Source organism: Diplotaxodon limnothrissa, linkage group LG18 (genome assembly GCF_057381915.1).
Source record: "Diplotaxodon limnothrissa isolate DT_005_m linkage group LG18, D_limnothrissa_male_GT1.1, whole genome shotgun sequence".
Classification (NCBI taxonomy): domain Eukaryota; kingdom Metazoa; phylum Chordata; class Actinopteri; order Cichliformes; family Cichlidae; genus Diplotaxodon; species Diplotaxodon limnothrissa.
The window spans coordinates 8,422,890-8,443,464 of NC_140613.1; the positions used below are offsets into that span (position 1 = coordinate 8,422,890).

The window sequence follows — 20,575 nt, forward strand, 5'->3', positions numbered from 1 at the left end:
GTCCTGTTACACGTGGCACAAAACTAACAGTATTTCATTAAAATGACATTATATCAACAGTCAAACATGGTGTTGGTAGTTTGCATGGCGTGGAGTTGCTGCTTCAGAACCTTGAACCATGAATTCTGCTCTCTACCAGAAAATCCTGTGGAAGAAAGTTCAAATGTACTCGGGTTATGTAGCAGGACCGTTACCTGATACACACCAGCTTGAAAGCTCTGGCGGGCGTCGTCAGTCTGGACTTTGATCAAATTGAGATGTCCCGGCATGTCCTTAAATGTGCTGTTCATGCTCAAAGAGTGGCCCAAAATTTCTTCACAGCAACGTGGAAGTCTCGTCAGTCATTCCAAACGCTTGGTTGTAGTTCTTGTTTGGCAAACATGGCACAGACAGCTGTTAGGTTTAGGGGGTGATTACTTTTTCAAGTAGGATAGATTTGGATAGCTATGAAGAGTATGGAAAACAAACGACAGTTTCGCTAAAGAATTAGAATTTTTTTTTCTTTGTAAATCCAATGATGCTTTCATATCATTGCACATTTACAGAAACAGTGAAAATAAAACCATTGACTCTAAACTGTAAGCAGCTGCAGCTGCTGCTCTATGAAACACACTTCCCACTACTTAGAATAACTTCTCTAAATGTCAAAGATTACTAATGAATGCACACCTATGTCATACTTTTGGTCATCTACTCTTTCTTCTGTTGACCTTTTTTTGTTGTTGTTGTTGCTGCATCGTTAACCTGCCTCCTATTAGAAACCCATGGTGGAATAACACGGCTGTATTTATATTTAATCCTGCCTTCTAGCCTGAACTTTTGACAGTTTTCTGGCCAATTGCTCGCCATGGCTCATTTGCCTTATTTGGTTATGGAAATGTTTCGCTTGATTATTCAACCCCTTCAGCGAAACTGCGAGTCGATCCAGTCGCTAACGAGACCGCTTTGTGATGGGTTTATGATGGCAGCAGTTGTTGTTCCCCACTTCTCAGCGCTTCACTTTGGCCCACACTGAGATGCTTGTGCTTAAGGGGTTGAGATTGCAGTGCACTCCATTGGATCGCTGTTGACGGTCATTAGTCTTTTGACCTTGGTATGAACCAGCCTCTGTGGTGTGTATCTCTTCTGTCTTTTTCCCATCTCGACCGGCAAGAAACCCTCCAGCAGTCCCATCTTAAAGCGGCTCTTCATTCGCAGAAGCCCTCCACATTTCGAAAAAGACATCTGCACATCTGCCAGCCTGCCTTGTGATCAGTGCTGCACTCAGCTGTGACAAACATACTCCACATTGCAGAAAAATTAGACATGGATAGAGCTGACAAGTGCCCCTAACATCTACAGCTCGGGATGCCTTCCCAGCCTGTGCTTATCTGTGGGCTTTTCAAAGTGTGCTTGGTATGTTCTTTTTTCCTCATTCCATTGGAAATAATTTGATGTCAAAGGAAATGAGAAAATCACAAGGAAATGTGCTCTATAAATTTATATGGGTGTCTAATGACATGCCCTCACCAAATACAACTGAGGCCACTGTCTCCACCTGTGAAAACAAGCTTGATGGGTTACACAGGCAGACAGCTGAGATGGTTTCATTCGCACAGTGGCTAAAGCCTGAGGTACTTTGCGTATTCAGTCATCTCTAATAACACCAATTGATGTGAAGCCTTGTCCACCTCAATATGACTAAAGTGCAGCTGAGGACTTGTGTATAATTTTCCTAAAAAAAAGAAAAAATGTTAAAATTGGTCTACAGATCGAGTTTTCCCCGCTGTTTCCCGCTGGTATATCTTTTCCCTCTCCTCTACCTCTCCTCTCTGTATAATTTAGCAGCAGATGAGCTCTCCCTCTCCTGCATTAGTGTGCTATATCACTGCCAGCTAAAGGAATGGAGGCCTTCGCTCTATACGTGATACAGTTTCTGCCTGCCAAGCTCAGCTGCTGCCGCTGCCACCATCGCTCGGTGCTGACGAGTTTGGGTGCTTGCCACATTCTGCACCTGCCAGACTCATAAAGAATCCCCCTGTTTCTCTGGGGCCTGAAGGCAGGATCTGCAATAATTGTTAAGGATGTCGCGATTTAGACATTCAAGCCAAAGCTTAGACAGTTGATGGCGCCAACAAGTTGGCAGATGATCCATTTTGTTCAGCTGATCCGTCAGGGGGGTATCTGAGGAGTTAAGATGAACGAGTGGCTGTCACAAGTGGCAAAAAAAATAAATAAATGTATGCTGTCGTCTGAAACGTGAGAGACAGTTGATCTGATGCTCGGCGCTTTGCTGCTCTCTTGGCTTTGTGCTACCTTGCAAAACGAGAGCCTTGATTTTTATCCCAGAAAACTTGGATAAGTGGGCTCAGTGTAATAATGACATGAAGTGGGTAAAGTGGACATCCTTGTCAAGTGCCAGCTCTTCTCACTCATCATATACAAATTCTAAAGAGAGGCAGCAGGACTTGAATCAAGGTTGATATGATTTACACTTCAATGTTGAGTGTATCCAGCTTGTGTGTTTGCTGAAGCTAGAGGAGAACTACTAATTTGAGCATGTATTCACTACAAATATGCCAGCGGCTAAATGAATCCATATTCATGACGGGTGACAAAATGATTGAATGAAACCTCCAGAAATCAGACTTTTTAAATTTTTTTTATTTCACTCTCGCTCACACCGTTGCTCTCCTTCTCATATTTTCCTCACCCTGCGCCTGTATCTCGCCGCTGCCTCACTTTCACGTCGGTGCTTCTTCTCTTGTCCTCATATCAACCCATCTATATATAGCATGTCTCTCCCCACACTATACTGCTGTCTGTGCCACTGGAAAACTGAGGAGTGGGTGCTGCGATTTCAATACGCAGCTTTGTCTGGGCAGGGAAAAAGAAAGGGAGAGGAAGAAAGCCCCATTGACAGACAGGCAAACACCAGTCAGGCCCTGTCCACTCTCTCTCCTTTGTGTTCGAGTGCGAGACGTCAGCAAATGACAGGAATCTGAAGAGGGGGAAGAATGAGAGAAAATAGTTGGTGCATTGTTTGGGCCACAGGGTGAAAGTGCAAGGAGAGGAGAATGAGGGGTGAGGCATGGGGGATGGAGGAGAGAGCCCTGGACTGACCTCTCTGCTGGATCTCTCCATGTTATACTAACATGCGAGCAGTGATCACATACAGAGCAGCCGCATATGGTCGCGAGTCCCCGTCACACGCCTTTACCTGCACCTACACACTAAGTGTTAATTAGCATCTCCTGTCAGCTCAGTCACATCAAGGTGAGGGTTGAATGTGACACATCACATTCATCACTCTGTAATGTCGCACATACTTTGCAAATTCGCCCCTAGTTGCCTATTGTTTATCCAATTAATTCACCAACTACTGTACTGAGGAGGTGTCTGTCACCTGCCTTTCTTTTCCACTTCAAAAGACAGCATGCGCTCATTTATTTCAGAGAGGGAAATGGAGCGAGCCGGGAGGAGGGGAGTGTGAGGAGAGGAGGAATGGGCCGGGCTGAGGCCTGAACGAGGGGTGTGGTTGGGTATAAAACTTGGGACAGTGGGTTTTCTGTTGTTGTCCTGTTTTGAAGCCCTCTGTCCTGGCATCCTGCACCCCTCCACTCTCTTTTACCTCTTTCTTTCTCCTCCTTCCACTCACGCTCCCTCCAGAGAGGGACTCTTCCTCGACCGACTCCAGTCGGGTCTGCAGCATCAGTCCTTTGGGAGCTCCGTAGAAGCCAGAGACCATGCTGACGTTTTTGGCGCTGACGTCGGTTGCCCTCCTGGGAATAGGTAAAACAAAAAAAAAAAAAAAAAAAAACGGGGGGAAAAATGAAAGAAAACATCTTCTTTTAAAGTTTTAACTTCATTTTTGAGGACTTCTCTAACAAAAAAAAGCTCACACTTAACTTAATCTACTGAAAGTGATGATGTAGAAATGATCTTTCTATTGATGTGAGGATATGGCAAAGTGGGTTTTTGTCTGTTTTGTGCTACCTGAAAACTAATAAACTTGATGACAATGAAAAAGGTCTAATAGCTTTGATACTGAATCAATCTCAGAGTGCACTCTAATACCTCCCACTACACTGGATTAACACTTAGCTAAAGCATTTTAATTGATATCTTGGCATTTGCTGTATTGATTTAATCTAAAAGGCCAACAGTACACCTGTAGAAGATTCAGTCTCTTTTTGCATGCATTCCAGTAAATGGGTCAGCACCGTCCATCTGTGCTTCTCTCTCGAAGCAGGTGTCTCCAAGCATGTAACTTTAAAGAGCAGCAGCATTGCAACTTTTTAACTGAGAGTTTTTGCTCTCGAGGAGGCAGCTTTCTAAACTCCCTCCTGTCAGATGTTTTGTCGGAATTTTAATTAAAAACGTCAAGCGTGATTTCATTGACAAGTTTTGCGGGGGTTGGCTATCGCTCAAGGATGTGCACAGCGAAAGCTGCGAACTTTACTCCCTGGGTGTTGAAAACTCCAGAGTGCTTAAGGGCATTTGTGTTGATACAGCAGTGAGAATACTGTGACTCGTTGGTGGCGCGGTCCAAGGGAAAGTGAACAATACAAAAAAAATGATACTGCTCAGCGGCGAGGCTGTGCAGCTCCAAGGGGCTTTGGTAGTTGTTTGAGATGCTGAGTGCATTTTTGGAGGAAGTTAAAATATTGATTTTTGCAGCCAAGACTGAATTAACATAGGTCATTAAATATTATTCAACCATAAACTGTGCACATGATTAGGCCAACATTATCCATACCAATGGAGAAAATGAAGCTCCCCCTTTCAGAGACAACCCAAATATTTACTGAGTGCAACTCTGAATCAATGGCACATTTGACCCCACTTAATGTGCAGTTTGTCAGTGACTATCTGGATGTATATGCATGCACCTAGGATTATGCTAAAAGAGGACTACTTTGTGTCTATTGATAACAGTTCAGGTGTAAAAATATTCACAAAGGTACTCAAGGTATTCTAAGAAACAGTGCATGTTAATTTTTTTATACCAGCTCACACTAACAACTATGTACATGTGTTTTTGTAGTTACAGATTTAGATTCCTGAAGGTCAGCTCATAGTATCAAAAATAATATGAGCTCCCAGAATATTTTGTTTTATTCTATGTGTGAATTAACTACTTAAACCTGCTTTGTGTCTCCCAGTGCCTGAGCAGTCCCAAGCCATAGCGATTTACACTGGCTGGGAGCGGCACGCCTTGGTGGGCTCTGACATCCGACTCTCCTGTTCTTTCTTCTCCTGGCGCTGGACCTCGGAGGACGTCACCTTCTCCTGGACATACAGGCCCGATGGCTCACGGGACTCCATCTCTGTAATACTCAAATTCACACACATATACACACGCTATGCAAAATGAAAGGTTGTGTGTTTATAGGTCGGCTACTTTGAAAGGAACAAGCAATTCAAGTATAGTCGCATCAAAGCTGCGCTTGATGAAACTCCAGCGAAACGTCACCGAGTGTGGTATCTATAAAGCCATTGTTTCCCTGCCCACAACAGTGTTGTTTTCATCTGCAGCATGCAGCTGTGTCAGTAAAACATCTCTTGTCCAGAATTATACAGCAGACAGCCAACGATAGCGTCTAGCTGTTGAAATAATGGAGCATTTGGCAGCTAAAGAGCCAGATGTAAATCACTAAAGCGGGCTGCAGCAGGAGAGCCTTCCCTCCTTTTTTGCTATTTGCATGAATGACATTCTTATGTTGTTTACTCCCACTGTTCTCACATTCACAAAGTCATGTATAAATATTTAGGAGGGAAGTACACAAGTCTGCTGCACTGACAGAAATTTAGACTTGCCAACAATGTCTATATTTTCTGCCAAAAGACTTTTTATTGTTTTCACCATCTCTGTGAAACACAGCAAGCAAAGGGAGAAAACCGATAATAGGAAGAAGGTGTGGTTTTCTTTTGGAGGCCACGCGATTTGATTTCTCTCGGGAGATGTTCTTTAATCTTCGGATGTCTGTATTTTAAATGTCTTCCAAAATTCACAAAGTGATTTGTAGAGCACTGAGGGAGCGCGGTTATCCAAAAACAAATCCATGTTTAATCCAGCAAATGCAGTACTGTGCATATCTGAAATGTCATCATACACAAGTACTCAGTTTACTCTAACATCTGCACTAACTAAAAGCAACGTTCTCTGCTAATCTCCCCACTCCTCCCGCTGCATCACCTGCCTCCTGCTCTTTAATTTCACTCTCCCTGCCCTTATCATCCTGCCATCTCTCTAATCTCTCTATCTCCCCATCCTGACTGCGCCTCCCTCTGTCCACCTCCCTTAATCTCCTCCTCCACAGCTCTACCTTCTTTGTCCCTCCCCTCCTCTCTCATTATGTCCTTCCCTCACCTCCTTCGCCTTCATCTGTCTCCCGCGGTGGCCTCACTTTGAAACTAGACTTCTCTTCTTCTTTTATTTATTTTTTTCCTCACTTATCTTCAGTCGCTCATTTCTTTCCCTGCCTGGACAGATTTACAGTTTCATATCTCTATCTGTTGTCACGCTGCATTTGTCCCTTTAAAATGTCATACTTGATTTCTGACACGTTAATCATATGAAAGGTCCTCTTCTTTTCACGTGGGACTTGGTAACAGCAACCGCAGGCCTCAGGTCTTTATTTATAGATGAAACCTTGAAAGACACATTTGACCTTGACCTTGTAAAATCCAGAGCATCACCCTTATTCTGCCACTGTGACCATTTAATGTTTAATAATCGATACTTGGTGACAGCGTGTCATCATTTTAAAAGTCATGGCACTTCTTCCAGGAAGAAGAACCAGAAGCCACGACACTATGCAGACATCTAAATGCAAAGCTCTCCTTTGCTTCCGGCTTTTAAATTGCTTTACATGTAAAACTACCTTTGACAACACTGTGCAGTCAATACTGCAGTTTAAGCTGGTCCAGCAGGAGTGAGATTTACAAGCCTTCAATAAGCTGTAAGCTGCCTGGTTTGAGACCATATACATTAACCTGTGTGTGCAGAGCACAAGATGTGCACAAGAAACAGACCAAAACTATTAAGAAAAAGTGCTTTGTTCCCAGTAACAACATCATGGCTAACTGCAGTACCACAGTGATTAGTGTGCATCTGCTTAATTTAATACAGTGAAACAGGTAGCTAGCTCTTGCTCTGGGAGCTGTGGTGGTGGAATAAATCAAGAATGGGCTAATTTAATCCAACCTACTGTTGTATTATTGGGAAAGATAAGAACCTCTAAATAGGGCAACCAAACAAGCACAACGTCTGCATCAGAAACAGTAAACTGGCTAACTCTGTCAGTTAAACTATCTATAGGTCACCGCAGTCAGTGTCAGCAGGCAGCGGTAATGACTGTAGACTTGCTGCTGCAGTAATGGCAGCACGCTGAATGGACTTAATAATTAATAGGTTATAAATGCAAAACAATAGACTGCTCATATGTTTCACTGGGATTTGGTCCACTCCCTGGAATTCCCCAAACCCCCTCAGTTATCAATTATCCACCATATATTAGTTATAAATGTTGTATATGTTTTTCGTGCGGTAGTAATTGGCGTCACATTTGCTACACCCCTCAGGAGCTGCTTTTGAATATTATTTTCTGGCCCTCGTGTAAAGCTGCTTGCCAGTTTTAAAAGCTGTGCCCTATTTTTTTCTAATGCTCCATGAGTGTCCCCCTGACAGGTGCTTCGTGCATCTCTATATTTTTTTAAAAATGCACACAAATAGTGGCAAAATTTGTTATTGCAGGAAATCACAGGTCTGATCTGCTGCTCTACTTACTAAACATCCAAATGCAGCATTAGTCAGAGTGACAGTGTGTTGACTGTCCTTTGTAGATCTTCCACTACACTGGTGGTGCTGCCTACGTTGACAACAAGGGTCCCTTTAGAGACAGACTGGAGTTTGTGGGAAACCCAGGTCGCCGTGACGGATCCATCCTGCTCAAAAACCTGGAGCTCAATGACAACGGCACCTTCACCTGTGACGCCAAGAACCCCCCTGACATAGTGGGCCGGCCTTCCAGTGTCCGACTGCTGGTGTTTGAGAAAGGTGAGACGTCCTGTGGGGGGTTTGTCTCCTAAATTAAATTCCTGCTTGCTAGATTCCCACCCGCCCTGAATGCTATATTTCAGTGATTCTTTTTTTTTTCCATTGAAAGTGAACTGTTCTCATTTGTTTTAATCATTTGAAACTCTGAAATTAATCTCAGTTCTCGCCGTTCATCCGAATCAAGCGACTGTCTTCAAACCAGTCGTTGCTTTGCCTCATTTAGAATTCTTCGCACCTCCCGTTAAATGAAATCAATTACAATTTTATCTCTTTCTCTATTTGCGATTGCTATCACTGCCTCCCTTTCACTTCTTCTCTCCCCCTCCTTCTCAGCTTCTCCTCCCATTTCTCTCTTCCATCCCCTACGCCATCGTCTTCCACTTTCTCCCTCAGCACCTCTCTCCATGACTCTCTCTCTGATCTCACCTTTATTCTACCTTATCTCTCTGTCGCTTCATCTCCTTCTCTACCTTCACTGTGCTGGTATCTTTAATCTTTCATTCAACCTTTATTTTATCTTTTGCTTTACTTTTCTTTGCTTCTTTCATCTCTTATTCACTTTCCTTTTAGCTTTGTTTACCCTTTCCTCTCCTACCAATTTCCTCCCACAAATGACAGCATCGTTTCTTTTCCATCTCCTTTACTATTTTTTTTCTTATGAACACTCCTGACTTCAACCTGGCATTTGCTTTCCACTGCCACTTTTCCATCTTTGTCCTTTTTGACCTTTCCTCATCTGCTTTTTCCTCTCGTCCACTCATAGTGCCCATCCAGGCTGGCGTGATCACAGGAGCTATCATCGGGGTGGTCCTGGGCCTGCTGGTGCTCATCGTGGTCATCTACTACCTGATGAGGTTCCTGGTGGCACGCCGAGTCTTCAGCCTCAGTGTCAGGTCAGTGCCCGGCCTGTGGCCGGCGGCTCTCTGCCAGTCGGGTTTTTGCCAGGGACTGGAGCTGAAGCCGGAGCCCATCCCTGGCATGGACACCTGCGTGGCCAAGCTGGCATAGCTGCTGTACCACGATTTGATTTGGTTAGGTGTGCGGAGTTTAAAATTGAAGTTAGTCAGCTGTAAAGACACAGATAATGATCTCTCGATTTAGATTTAATCTAAAAACAGTACTGCTCAGGTCCAAGGCGAGATGATTAAAAGTAGTGAAGTGAAGGTTTCTGAGTGGATTATCTACTAGATCATGAAAATGACAGATTCATCATCTTGCTTATACCCTTCCAATCTTCCAGTCTTATGAGATCTTAACACATCTAGCACCTGGGGGCTGTGCTTGAGACAGGGCCAGTAGATTAAGTTGATGTTCTTTATGATGGCTGCCAGGCAATGCAGCCCTGTGACCACTGGAGGGAGAGATAGATTCGACATCCTGACATTGTCTTTCTTTTGTCCCCTCCAGCAAACATGGCAAGAAAAAGAAAGAGGGTTCACAGCAGAGACAGGCAAGTTTCTCCTTCTACTTATTCCACATGCCTCTCTTCCTCTCCTTCCTGCCCCCGCTCCTCTTCTTCCTCTGCCTCCTTCCAGCCCCACCACACACACACACACAGACCGGCGCATATACACATCCAGCCGACAACACCAAAAGCAACAGATTGGTTTGCTGTCACATTCAGGCGCTAATAGTAAAATGATGTGCTTTTGGAGAGGTTACAATGGCATTCAGTGTTTGAGTATTTGGGCTCAGGAAACATGTTGTCAGAGGGAATATTCATCTCCTCTGTTGCAGTGCAGCAACACAATAGCACACATCCAACATGACAGTGCATAACGGCACAGTTTCCTAATCGCATTCCCCCGATGCCAGTCCAACCAGCTCGAGTATGCCCTCACACTCAGCCGGCTCCTCCTCTCAGCAACATATCAACAACAAAATAACATGCCATTCAAAGCTGGGCCCGCTAACACTAATAACAGTGTTTAAGCTGTTAAATTCTTGTGTCGTCTCAGCGTTCGTGGTGCTTTAAAGCCCACACCGTCACACCTTTCTTTCTCGTGGTCCTCACCACTGCTTCAGCTCCCTCGGGGGTGGGATGGGAGGCGTCCTAACACTATGGTGCCAGTACACAGCTACGGGGCAAAAAACAAAAAAAAAGAAGGAAAAACTCAAACCAGTGACTGTGAAATGGCCGAGGCCAGGTTATGGCACTAATGCTATTGCCTTACTGAATGGGACTATGATTGCTCGCAGTGGGGAAATGGATGGGAGCTGCTGATTTTGCTCACTGGGAGTCAAATGAAAATCACGGGGTCTATTATGGTCTGGGCTGTTATCAGTGGTTTTACGCTGCTGCACGCCAAGGAGTTGGTGTATTTTTTCCCCCTTCTGTTCCTCATGGGGGTGTGATAGCCTCAAGAGGTGGATTAATCAGACATTTTGGTGGCTTGTATTCTTTTGTGCACCAGGGCAAGTTCTGTTTGATTACTCTGTGGTAATGTGGGGGCTGCAGGGTTGTAATCGACTGTATGCTTTGCATGCTGATAATAAAAAAAGAAAAAGAAAAAAATAGAGAGACAGAAGTCAAAGGATTTGAGTTCAAGGCGTTTTCAACAATCAAGACTCGGCTTTGAAACGAGAGACATGTAAAGATATCCGCGGCAGGAGATCAAAGGTGTTATTGTAACAGCAAGTCATTTAGCCACAGGTAGAAGCAAACTGTAAAGCGGTGGCGGGCTCCGGAGTGCGCCATGTTGCCCCTGTAGCGTAAACCTAGAGGGCGACACCGGCAAGGACCGAGACTTCCTCCTACCTTAAACAAGTGCACTCATTCTCATCTCCCCGGAGCCCCGCTTCCTCCTTCTGTCTTCTTCTTTCCTTTCTACTGTCATATGATTGTCAGGTTATTCTTGAGCTGCAGTCAGTTGCTCTCAAGTGCCTGCGGCGGATGACAGTGCATATATGAATAAATAACTCGCCGCCAAAAGGACACTGAAATATTTGACAACGTTGTCATTTGCAGTTACTCTCCTGCAAGTCTCTGCTTGGAAGAAAAATATACAGCGAAAACAGCTTTTCCATCTGAGCTCCAGTATTTATTTATTTTGCTCCTCTGAGCTGGTTCTGGTCTTCTAGCTGCACCACACACAGAGAGGACTCGTGGGAGTTTACAGTGCGCTCATAAGTGGTTGTTTGATCAAATAGCCCTTATTAGGAGGCTCTGCTGACATGACACAATTTTGCATCAGCATCGCCGTCTTCGTCGCTCCTCTGTTTGCTGGGCTTGCACTACAAATCTCAAAAAAGGCTTTTGGGCAGGGAAGTGAACAACAGGGTGAGCGAGACAGAGAGACAAAGGAACCCTGTGGTGCCCGCTACTCCCCATTAGGTGGAGTTGTGGAAGAGGACTTTACCCTGCAGCCACACACATAAGAAAGCTCACAGGATTGAACACGCATACACACACACGCACTGTACTGGAATGATAATTGAGTGCACTCAGTATCGATCTGAGCACAGACACACACAGACACACAACCCACCCATTCTTCTCCACTCCCCAATTGCCTCACTTCACTCCACTCCCTCCCTCGCACACTCTCTCTCTCATTCAGATTCCTTTTATCCGGTCCCCTGTCTCCCACTCTTCAGTCGCATCTTCCTCTTCTCTCCATGCCTTCGACTACCTTGCTGACCATGAGAAGCATCTATCTGTAACTCCTTCTTTGCTCTTTCATTTTTTTTTAACTCCCTCTCTCTCTCTTTCTCTCTGCCGATTGCCTCCTCACCCTCCACTCCACGCCCCGCCGCCCCCTTCCTCTCTCCCGTTCCAGTTTCTCTCCTCTCCCTCCTCAAGTATTCTGGGTTCTGATCAGCTTTGGTTCCAGACAGAAAATCACTACCTCTCGCTCTTCATCTACCTCTCAATCTCCCTCCTCACCTGTCACCTTCTCTTTTTAGTATGCAGCACGGGACGCAGCCACTTACCTACCTATCTACCTCCCCGCCAGTCCCTCCTATTTTGCCACTGTACCCACATTTCCTTTGAAGTGTGTGCAGCCCCTGTAACGAGGGTGGTACTGCGTTCTGCATAAGCAGGCTGGAGTGTGTTTACGAAGCAAGCCCGTCGTTAGCGTGGAAGCTATGGAAAACACTGCAGTGCAAAACTCGAGCCTATCGTGGGATGCATAATGGTAAACAATACAGTGATGTATGAGAGAATGTAAGCATGATCGAAGATAATGACACCGGACGGCCCTTGCAGCTTCCCTGTCGAGTTGGTTGCACTGTGTGTCTCAACTGCCGTCTGTGTGTGCAGCTTCTGCAGAGTGCGTAATTAAAGAAGATAAATTTTGTAATGCAATCAGCGGGGTATTATTACTGGGAGCTTCAGTGGGTAGAAACCGCCTCTAGTGTGCTTTCCACTGTTGACTAACCTCACATATTAGAGGAGAAGTATTTCAGTCTCAAAGCCTCATATCCGGCACGCTTCCCTCTTCACTCTGTTCTCTGTAACACGACAACACTGTGCTGACCCGGGGTTCAAAAGGAATGGCATTATAAAAACCATTACATACGAGCAAAGTTTTATTAGGCTCCATCAAAGCATTATCATGCGCTTGTGATAGTTTTCAATAGGTTAACTCAGGGGTTAATGCACTGGAATACAGTTATTGTAAAGTTAAGTGTTGCCTTGACCTTATCTCCACTTGGTCAAGTCTTTCCTCCTGGATTTGTTGTGCTCAAATGAAGCAACACTTTACTTCATTTTCCCTCTCTCCTCCTCCTGCGTTTATAGATTTCTTATAGGAGATTTTTTTTTAGAAAACACACAAACGATAAACAGAAGGACTGCCAGTAAAACTGCAAAGTTACATAAGCAGAAGCTAAATAAAGAGTTTGGCTCGTTCAGGTTTAGGGTTAGAGTGTGTTTTAGCCACAGGTTAAACAAGCGTGCTCTCAAACTAGAGCATGTTACTTTTAAAAATTAAGTGAAGTGTACCTAGCTCTCAGTTCTTCTGTTATGATGCATAACTTAACCTTAACCCAAACCCTCAAAGGGTAACCGGAGGCCTGGAGGATGTTAAGAGATTACGCAGGTCTGTCCCTGACCACAGCTACAGCAAAACAGTGTTGAAGATTTATAACGACTATTCCCCTGCACACTTTAGTTATTATTTATTCAGTAGCTCAGTTAGATACTTCAGAAATATTTAATTTTCTGTTGCCACTCTGACCCTGGAACTGCCCTTTTTAAATGTGATGGGATGCTGTGCCTCAAAGTGCAGCTACCCTGGAAATGATTTAATTTTTCTGTTCTTGGTGTAACTGTAAAAGTCTAAAACATATACCAGACATCTAGTATTTAATGGTCGAATGAAGCGTGTCTGGGATCAAAACATGTTTCATATTTAACAGGCTAACCCCCCAAGAGATGCATTTCTTTTCAATAGGGTCGTGCAAACATATTGGATTTTCACCATTTATGTATTTGAACAACAAGCGAAACACATAAAAACGGGAGAAGAAAAATGACAACAGTATAATTATTTATAAGTCACAAAGTCAGACTTTAAAGCAAAATTGTCTCGATTTTAATCATGAAAAAGCATTCTTTTAAAAATAATTAAAAAGAGTTCAATGCGTGGCGTTTAACTGTCCCGGCTCCATCTGCAGCGGCACTTTCAACAGTGTTTAAACGGCTTCCTCGCATTGAGCTAAAGGTCTTCACTCCGTAGTGAACTCCAGTCAGAGGAATAATGTTCAGCACTGAAATGTAACCTAGATGAAAACACTTTCCAGCTAAATTTGAGACATTTGTAAACATTTTCTTTGAAGGATCCAGCGGTGGCTCAGAAGGAATAGCAGATCGTCCACTAATGAGAAGGTCGGTGGTTTTATCACCGGTGCCTTCAGTCGGCATGCGAAAGCGTCCTTGGGCGAGATATTTCAAAACCCTGAAACTGCACCTGATGTGTCATTTATGTGTGTTTGATAAGTGAAAGTAAAAGTGCTGTATGTATAGTATAAAAAGCACTGCGTGAATGTGTGGGAGTGAATGGGTGAATGTGGCTGGTAGAGTAAAGGGATCTATTTTTGACCGAGACAAGGACGGCAAAGAGTTAATTCATACAAACCAAGGCCAAATTCAAAGACACTGGATATGTAAATAATTCAAGGGAAATATTTGCTCAATAGCCAATCAAAATCTACTCTGCATGTGTGTGTGTGTTTGTCTGTTTGTTAATCATCAATTGTCACTCAGTTGTCACAGGTGTATGGAGCCTACCTGCCACTGGGTCCCATCCTAACGCATGGTTACCTGTTTTGTCACCCCCTTACAGCTCTGGACACCGCCCCCCCTCACTTGCTACCCCCTCCCCTAAAAGAACTCTCTCTCTACCTCCTCACCCTCCTCCTCCTCCTCTTCCACCTAAATGTGTTTTTCTCTCTCCTCTTCACATTTCCACCCATCCTGCTAACCCCATATTTCATCTTCTCACCTCTAACACACCTGTGTCACCCCCCCCCCCCCTTCTTTTCTCTCTTCTTCCTCACGCTCCTTTCCTCCTGAAGTGACTCTCCTCCCCTGTTCTCCCCCCAATTCCCCTCTCCCTCCTCCCCCCACAGGGCCCTGTGCCTCCCGCCGACCCCTCCAAGGTGAAGGCGGCCACCTCGGAAAAGAAGAAGCAGGAGTCACGCAAGGATAAGAAATAGGATACGGGGAGGGGCTGGGGCGGGTTCGCTGACCGGCTGCTCCAGCCCGTACGCCAGGCGGTGGGGAAGGCCCAGCCCAAGCAGCAGCAGCGAACCATAGTCAGAAAAACAGAGAGGGCGGGGGGAGGAGGAGAGGAGGGCTCGGGTCGGGTACTGATGACCATCGAGCTGGAGCTGACTCGCAGAAATGGTGAGGAGGGCCCCAGCGGTGAAGGAGGGACAGGGAGGTCCGAACCGCTTGGCTTCCTCTCCAGGCTCGCCAATCAGCTCACCTTCAAATAACAGACCACGAGAGAGGGAGGTGGGGGACCCATCGAAGATAAGAGAGTGGGAAGTCTATTGAGAAACCACAAACCTGCTTTCAACCCACAACGCTAACCTGAGTCCCTGAATAAATGAGTCAAATCATAACTGCTCCTGTCACAGGCTGATGATTATAAACGCAGCTATACTGGCTGAGATCTTAGATGTCGTGATAATCTCTTACACCAGCCAGCACCCCGAGTGCTTTTGTCAGGTCATAAGATATGCCATTTGAAGCGAGACCCTAAGACGGCTTGGTTTGATAACAAAATCTAAAAAGCTGCTCGCTGGGTTCTGCCTTTCTGGTTCCTTTCATTGTGATCCTATCCACCAAAAAAAAAAGAAGAGCTTTCTCCAAGTGCGTCCGATACGCATCACGAAGCCCTGGCTGCAGGGACAAGCCAATTTGCTTTTTTCAGAGGCGACATGTCAAACTCCAACTTTCTCACCTCACACTGATCTTCCTTCTCTTCCCCTCTCCTATTCCATTTCTTCCTCCTTTCACTGTGAATTTCCTGACTTTCTTGTTAATTCAAATTACAGAAGTGATTTATATGCTAACTGCTCTATCCTGTTTCTCTCTCTCTCTTTCTCTCACCTCCCTTCCCTCTTTTCTTCCTCCTGTAGATAAAGGTCTGACTTCTCCATGACTGCCTCCAATCCTCTAGTCTGCTCCCTCCTTTTCCGCCCAGCCTGATGCAACCCCCATTATTTTCTATTATCTCTACTCTTTCAAGACAGCACTGGCTGTAAGAATAGTCCCACTATATCAGCGGCAATGGTGTCAAATAATTTTCACGACGCCTCGCCGGAGATCCTGTATGCGCTCATTGGGCAAACTGTAAAACTGTTTAGGGCCTAACTATGTACATAACTTCCTTAAGAGGAACCTGAAAGATATCCCCTCGTGTTTAGAGTCCCCTGAATGTCCCCGCTTAATGTTTACAACTCAATCACACACACACTCACACACACAGACACACACACACTAAGCGGAGCTGCGAGTGCACTCTGGACTTTAGACAGAGAAAAAGCGAGACAGAGAGGGACAGGAGAGTGATAGTGGGAGCGAAATATGATTCCTGCTCTCAGCCGGCGCAGATAGAGGTTCAAGCCCTCGAGCTCGGGGTGATTCAATCCTCTCACATTTGAGCTAATGGAGGTTGTCGCTGTGTCCCTGCCCTGGCTAAAGGGGGCTATTTCTGGTCCTATAAGAGCGTACGGGCTTACTGTAACAGCTGCACATTTTTCAGACGACAGGAGATTGGGGGAAGGGGGTGGAAGAGAGAGGCGAGCAGAGCAGGTGGTGGTGGTGGGGGCCCTGCTGTGCTGTTTTGCGCTAAGTGCATGAGGCGGTTTGCTGTTGACTCGACGGCCGGGGACTGACAACCTGGAATGACGTCACGGCCCCCGAGGCTGGCGAACGCTCTCACGAGTCTGACAAAAGAGCTTACCAGGAAGAGGTGCAGCTTCAGAGTTATTTTAGGTCCAGTTAATCCGCTTGCACGTTTCTCCTCGCCAACCCAGGGCTAATTATTTTAGCGTGTGCTGGTAACAAGATATCTCTCTCTACATCTCCCTCCCTGCCTCCTCTGCGGTCTCCTCTCCTCTGTTATTCGCTCTTCATGTCAGCCCCCATCTTGAGAATCATCTCCTCTCTCTAAACTCCCTGTTTCGTTCTCGCCGTCCTTAACGTCTTTGACTTCCTTTATCTCTTCCTCTTCCTGCTGGTTAGTGAGTCTGCACTGCATCATTCCCCCACAGAAAAGGCCTACACACAATCCACTCCACTCTTTAAGCCTCTCCTTATCTGACTGCCAGGCCTACAGCTCAATGCTCTGCTCCTCTCTCTTCTGTCCTTCCTCCTCTTGCTTCTTCTCTTTTCTCAACTCGGTGATGGACATCTCTCTCTCTCTCCCCTCCCTTCGTGTTCACCAGTGATCGACCACCGCCCTCTCGTTTGCCCTTCAAGCACCACCTCCCTAAGGGGCACGTCCCTTTGCCAGCCCTTCTTCTCCGGCCCTTTACTGTCTTTTTTTTCTGCTGGTTCGAAAGCCAAAAGGTTCTCCTCTGCCCACTACTTCCAGAGGAAGGAAACGGATGGGCACAAATCCGCATTTAGTCCTCACTGAAGACGCCAAACAAAAACTTATAATCTAGCTAGCTCTTTTCCGGTCGCCATTGCGTGTTTTATGTATATGTGTGTCTTGTTAAAAGTGTTAAAAAATTAGATTACATGTGAAGTTTAAAAAACAAAAGCAGTATGTCACCCCAAGTAAAGCAAATGTTTCTGAGGCTTTTTTACATGTGTGCAAGAAAACACATGGAGAACATGTTTATGGAGGCAGAGAGGAAATGTAATATAACTCTTTGGAATATGTCATATTTCTGACCTTGTGTGTTATGGAAGGTACTGTGTGGCTGTCTCTATGGTATGTTTTATTCAAAGATGAAGGGAAATCAAGGTTGTTGTGCGGAGTCAGAGAGAAGATGAAGGGTGGATAAGGGTTTGGTTAGCCCTAGATGCAGCGCGATGTGGCTGGGAAGGAAAAAAAAAGATGGGGGGAGAAGGTGCTTGCTGTGGGAGAAATCTTTAGAGGAAGAGACTTATCTGGTGTGTTAAGCCCAGCCAAAAATCCATATGTATCACTACAGATAGAGCCTCCTCTTCCCCCAGAGCTTTCTTTTAAAGGTGCTCCTTCCCCAACCCTGAGCCAAAGATGGACTGCGATTGGTGAGCTTAATATGCAGGGTGGAAAGCGTAGACTTGAATGTTTCTTTAAAATTCATAACAGGAATGGAGGTGCTAAAATCCACATCGATGTAACTGGTTTCACTAGTCGCTGTTTAACTATCCAGTCAAATGGATTAGTTAGAATGTTTTCTTCTTTTTTCAGCAAAGCCACACAGACACCTGACGTAAGACAAACAGCATTAAAACTGCCTTTTAAACACACGTTTTGTATGTATTTTGAACCGTGTTAGTCGTAGTTGCAGAATAACATTCCTTCATTTGAAATGACTGGAGCTTCTTACATTTTTTTACATTTATTTTAATGCTTGTGATCATTTTCGAACCACTAACGACTTTTGGTGACTGTAATATGTTGTAAAGAGAACGTAAATAAAAATAAAATCCCCACGTCGCCAGCTGTTGTCAACAGAAGACAAAAGTAAACCCAGCTGAAAGTGCCTGCCGTGTCTTTCTTTCTATGCCGAGTGCTAAGCTTTCTGTAAATTTGTCACGTACGTCTCTGCCAAGACTCACTTTTATGAACTTTTCAAAAGACGAAGGTCCTTCCAAAATGATATAGTTACCATTTGAAATATCTGAATATGCTTACTGCTGGCAAGAGAAGTGAAACTCATTATAGAACAGCACTAACCTTATTAGCTATCTGAAAGCTTTTTGCATTTTCAGAAAGACCATTTTAGAGGATGTAATCTGGCGGTTTTAAATGCTGCACAGTGATCACCAGGTGGTGGTTTTCTTGTAAGTACAAAAGGAATTCAGTTTTGAAATTAAACTTTTAAGCTTTCCTGCATGATGGTGGCAGGTGAGCGCTAAAATGGGTTCTCCTCATCATGCCCTTTGCAATCCTACAATCAAAAAGGAATAATGATAAACAGGAAATAAATGCCTAGCAACCATTAACCACCCTTTCACGAAATGGCAAAATAACATACAATTTTTTTAGGGGATTTTTTTCCCTGAATTAACATGCTGGTGGGATTTAGTGAGCATAACCTTTTCAAAAATACTTTGCCTCATTATTCACATCAGAGTCTTTAACAGATGTGCAGTGACTTGCCCGGAGACAGTGTATGACTGACTGGCCAATGGGAGATCATTGAATGCTGCAAATGTAGGTTTATTTTGGATTATTCAAACAACCATAATTAAATGTGTTAAAAATTCAATTTAAAGCTGATGCAGATGGAATTTTTGTATTATCTTGTGACATTGTGGAACAGATGCTTATATGCTGTGCTTCCCAAAGTTAAACTGGATGGATGATAATGCACTGTATAAGCCAGACTTTAGCCAGAAATTAGTTGTGGAGTAATAAAGCCAGATCGCTTGCCTGAGCAACCCAAAGTTTCCAGACAACTGAGTTCAACTTCAGGGATGGCTGAAGTTGCTCATACACTCTGATATATTTTGTTGTTACACCTGTTATGAACTGTAGTGAGGATTTTAGAATTACTGCAGAGCATGTTGTGGCTTCACTCTCTCGGGATTGGTGGGACAAAAGTGAAACAAAAAGACAAAAACAAAATTTGACTGTTCATGGACTTGCACAAAGTTGCAAGTTTCTTTCTGTTTGGCAAAAATGTAGAGGATGCAACCATGACCTGTAAAAACGGTCACGTATTCACCAGCTAAAGCTGCCTATTTAGAATTGACAAACAACTATGTTGTAAAATATAAAAAGTGTATATTATTACACTAAAAGATATCTGTAACTTTAACAAAGTATTAAAAATAAAAGAGCAACATCAGATTTTTTTTAAATGACTTAAAGTTGACACAATAGCATCAGCACACTCCTGCCTGTTGATATCCCCTTCACCAACAAATAAATTAATAAATAAATGAGAATTAAGTCACTCATCAATCAAAACATACAGAATGCCTAAATATATAAGTAGAAGGTTGACAGGAAAATATCGAGTTAATACATGGTAGCTTAGTGTAGAGCTACAAATGTCCTTATAATTCAAAATTTTAGGTTAGGTTTGTTGAAACTTAAAGGCGGTCATTCATTGAGTTGAAATTTTAAGACAATAACTCCTGAGTTTTGATATAATAACAGAGAGGGAGGATGGCTAAGCTGTCTGCTAACTTGGTTAGCAAGGCACCTTCACAGATAACTGCTAATTACAGTACAGTAGCGCTAAATTGCTAATAATACTCAAATTTTACTTACCAGAACTGAGCATCAGAGTTGTTATTTAATCATGTGGTACAATAAACATTGCAATAAGCCCATTATTTGGGAGCTAACTGCATGATAAATGCTCGAAACAAACATGATTACAGAGTAGTAGCATCTTCAGCTAATGTGACGCAGGTTTGCGCCTAGTCAGGACCCACCTGTCATTCAAGGTAGTAGCAGCATTTCTATGCCCTTCAAATTGAGAAATTTAGGCTTGATCAGATTTAAATAAATTAGTTATTAAAAAATTTCCCCACACAGCTGTGAACAAGGAAATTGATCAAAGCCCCATTTTTGTACCAGGCTGTAAATATGCATCTGCTTATTTACACAGGCATCTCCTGGGATTAACTAACTAAGTATGCACTGAAGGCATTATCTGCTTACACTCATGTATACCATTTTTCTATCACATTTATCAGGTGCTTGCCACAAAGGGAGCAAGGCTTCTTAATTCAACTTTATTTTTCGAATGAATCAAAGTATCTGTGCGTGTTTATAGCTCTCTTTTATATTTCTTGTAATTAAGTCCAGTGTGAAATTCTAAAGGGTTTTGATGTGTGAGGATTTCATTTTTGCACATATTTATTTATAAGTTTTTTCTGAATTGGTGACATTTAGTACAAAG

The 20,575-nt window shown here is 44.0% G+C and overlaps 1 protein-coding gene across 2 annotated transcripts; it reads left to right on the plus strand.

Annotated features, from left to right (window-relative positions):
- The first annotated feature begins 3,566 nt into the window (after positions 1 to 3,566).
- mpz (myelin protein zero) lies at positions 3,567 to 18,185 on the plus strand. Of its 2 annotated transcripts, none has more exons than XM_085378384.1 (6): positions 3,567 to 3,771; positions 5,145 to 5,311; positions 7,828 to 8,041; positions 8,805 to 8,934; positions 9,449 to 9,491; positions 14,618 to 18,185. In XM_085378384.1, exons 1-6 carry the CDS (start codon positions 3,726 to 3,728, stop codon positions 14,702 to 14,704), a joined length of 687 nt encoding a protein of 228 aa, XP_085234510.1. In that variant the 5' UTR covers positions 3,567 to 3,725; the 3' UTR covers positions 14,705 to 18,185. The 2 variants fall into 2 exon arrangements, with proteins under 2 accessions (XP_085234510.1, XP_085234511.1); XM_085378385.1 differs by having other exon boundaries at positions 14,332 to 14,685.
- Positions 18,186 to 20,575: the final 2,390 nt, after the last annotated feature.

Bases quoted from the DNA above. Each gene is read 5' to 3' on its own strand.
- mpz (XM_085378384.1), top strand. From the start codon at position 3,726: ATGCTGACGTTTTTGGCGCTGACGTCGGTTGCCCTCCTGGGAATAG. The intron at 5,312-7,827 runs GTAATACTCAAA...TGTCCTTTGTAG, and splicing joins GCTCACGGGACTCCATCTCT to ATCTTCCACTACACTGGTGG. The intron at 8,042-8,804 runs GTGAGACGTCCT...GTCCACTCATAG, and splicing joins ACTGCTGGTGTTTGAGAAAG to TGCCCATCCAGGCTGGCGTG.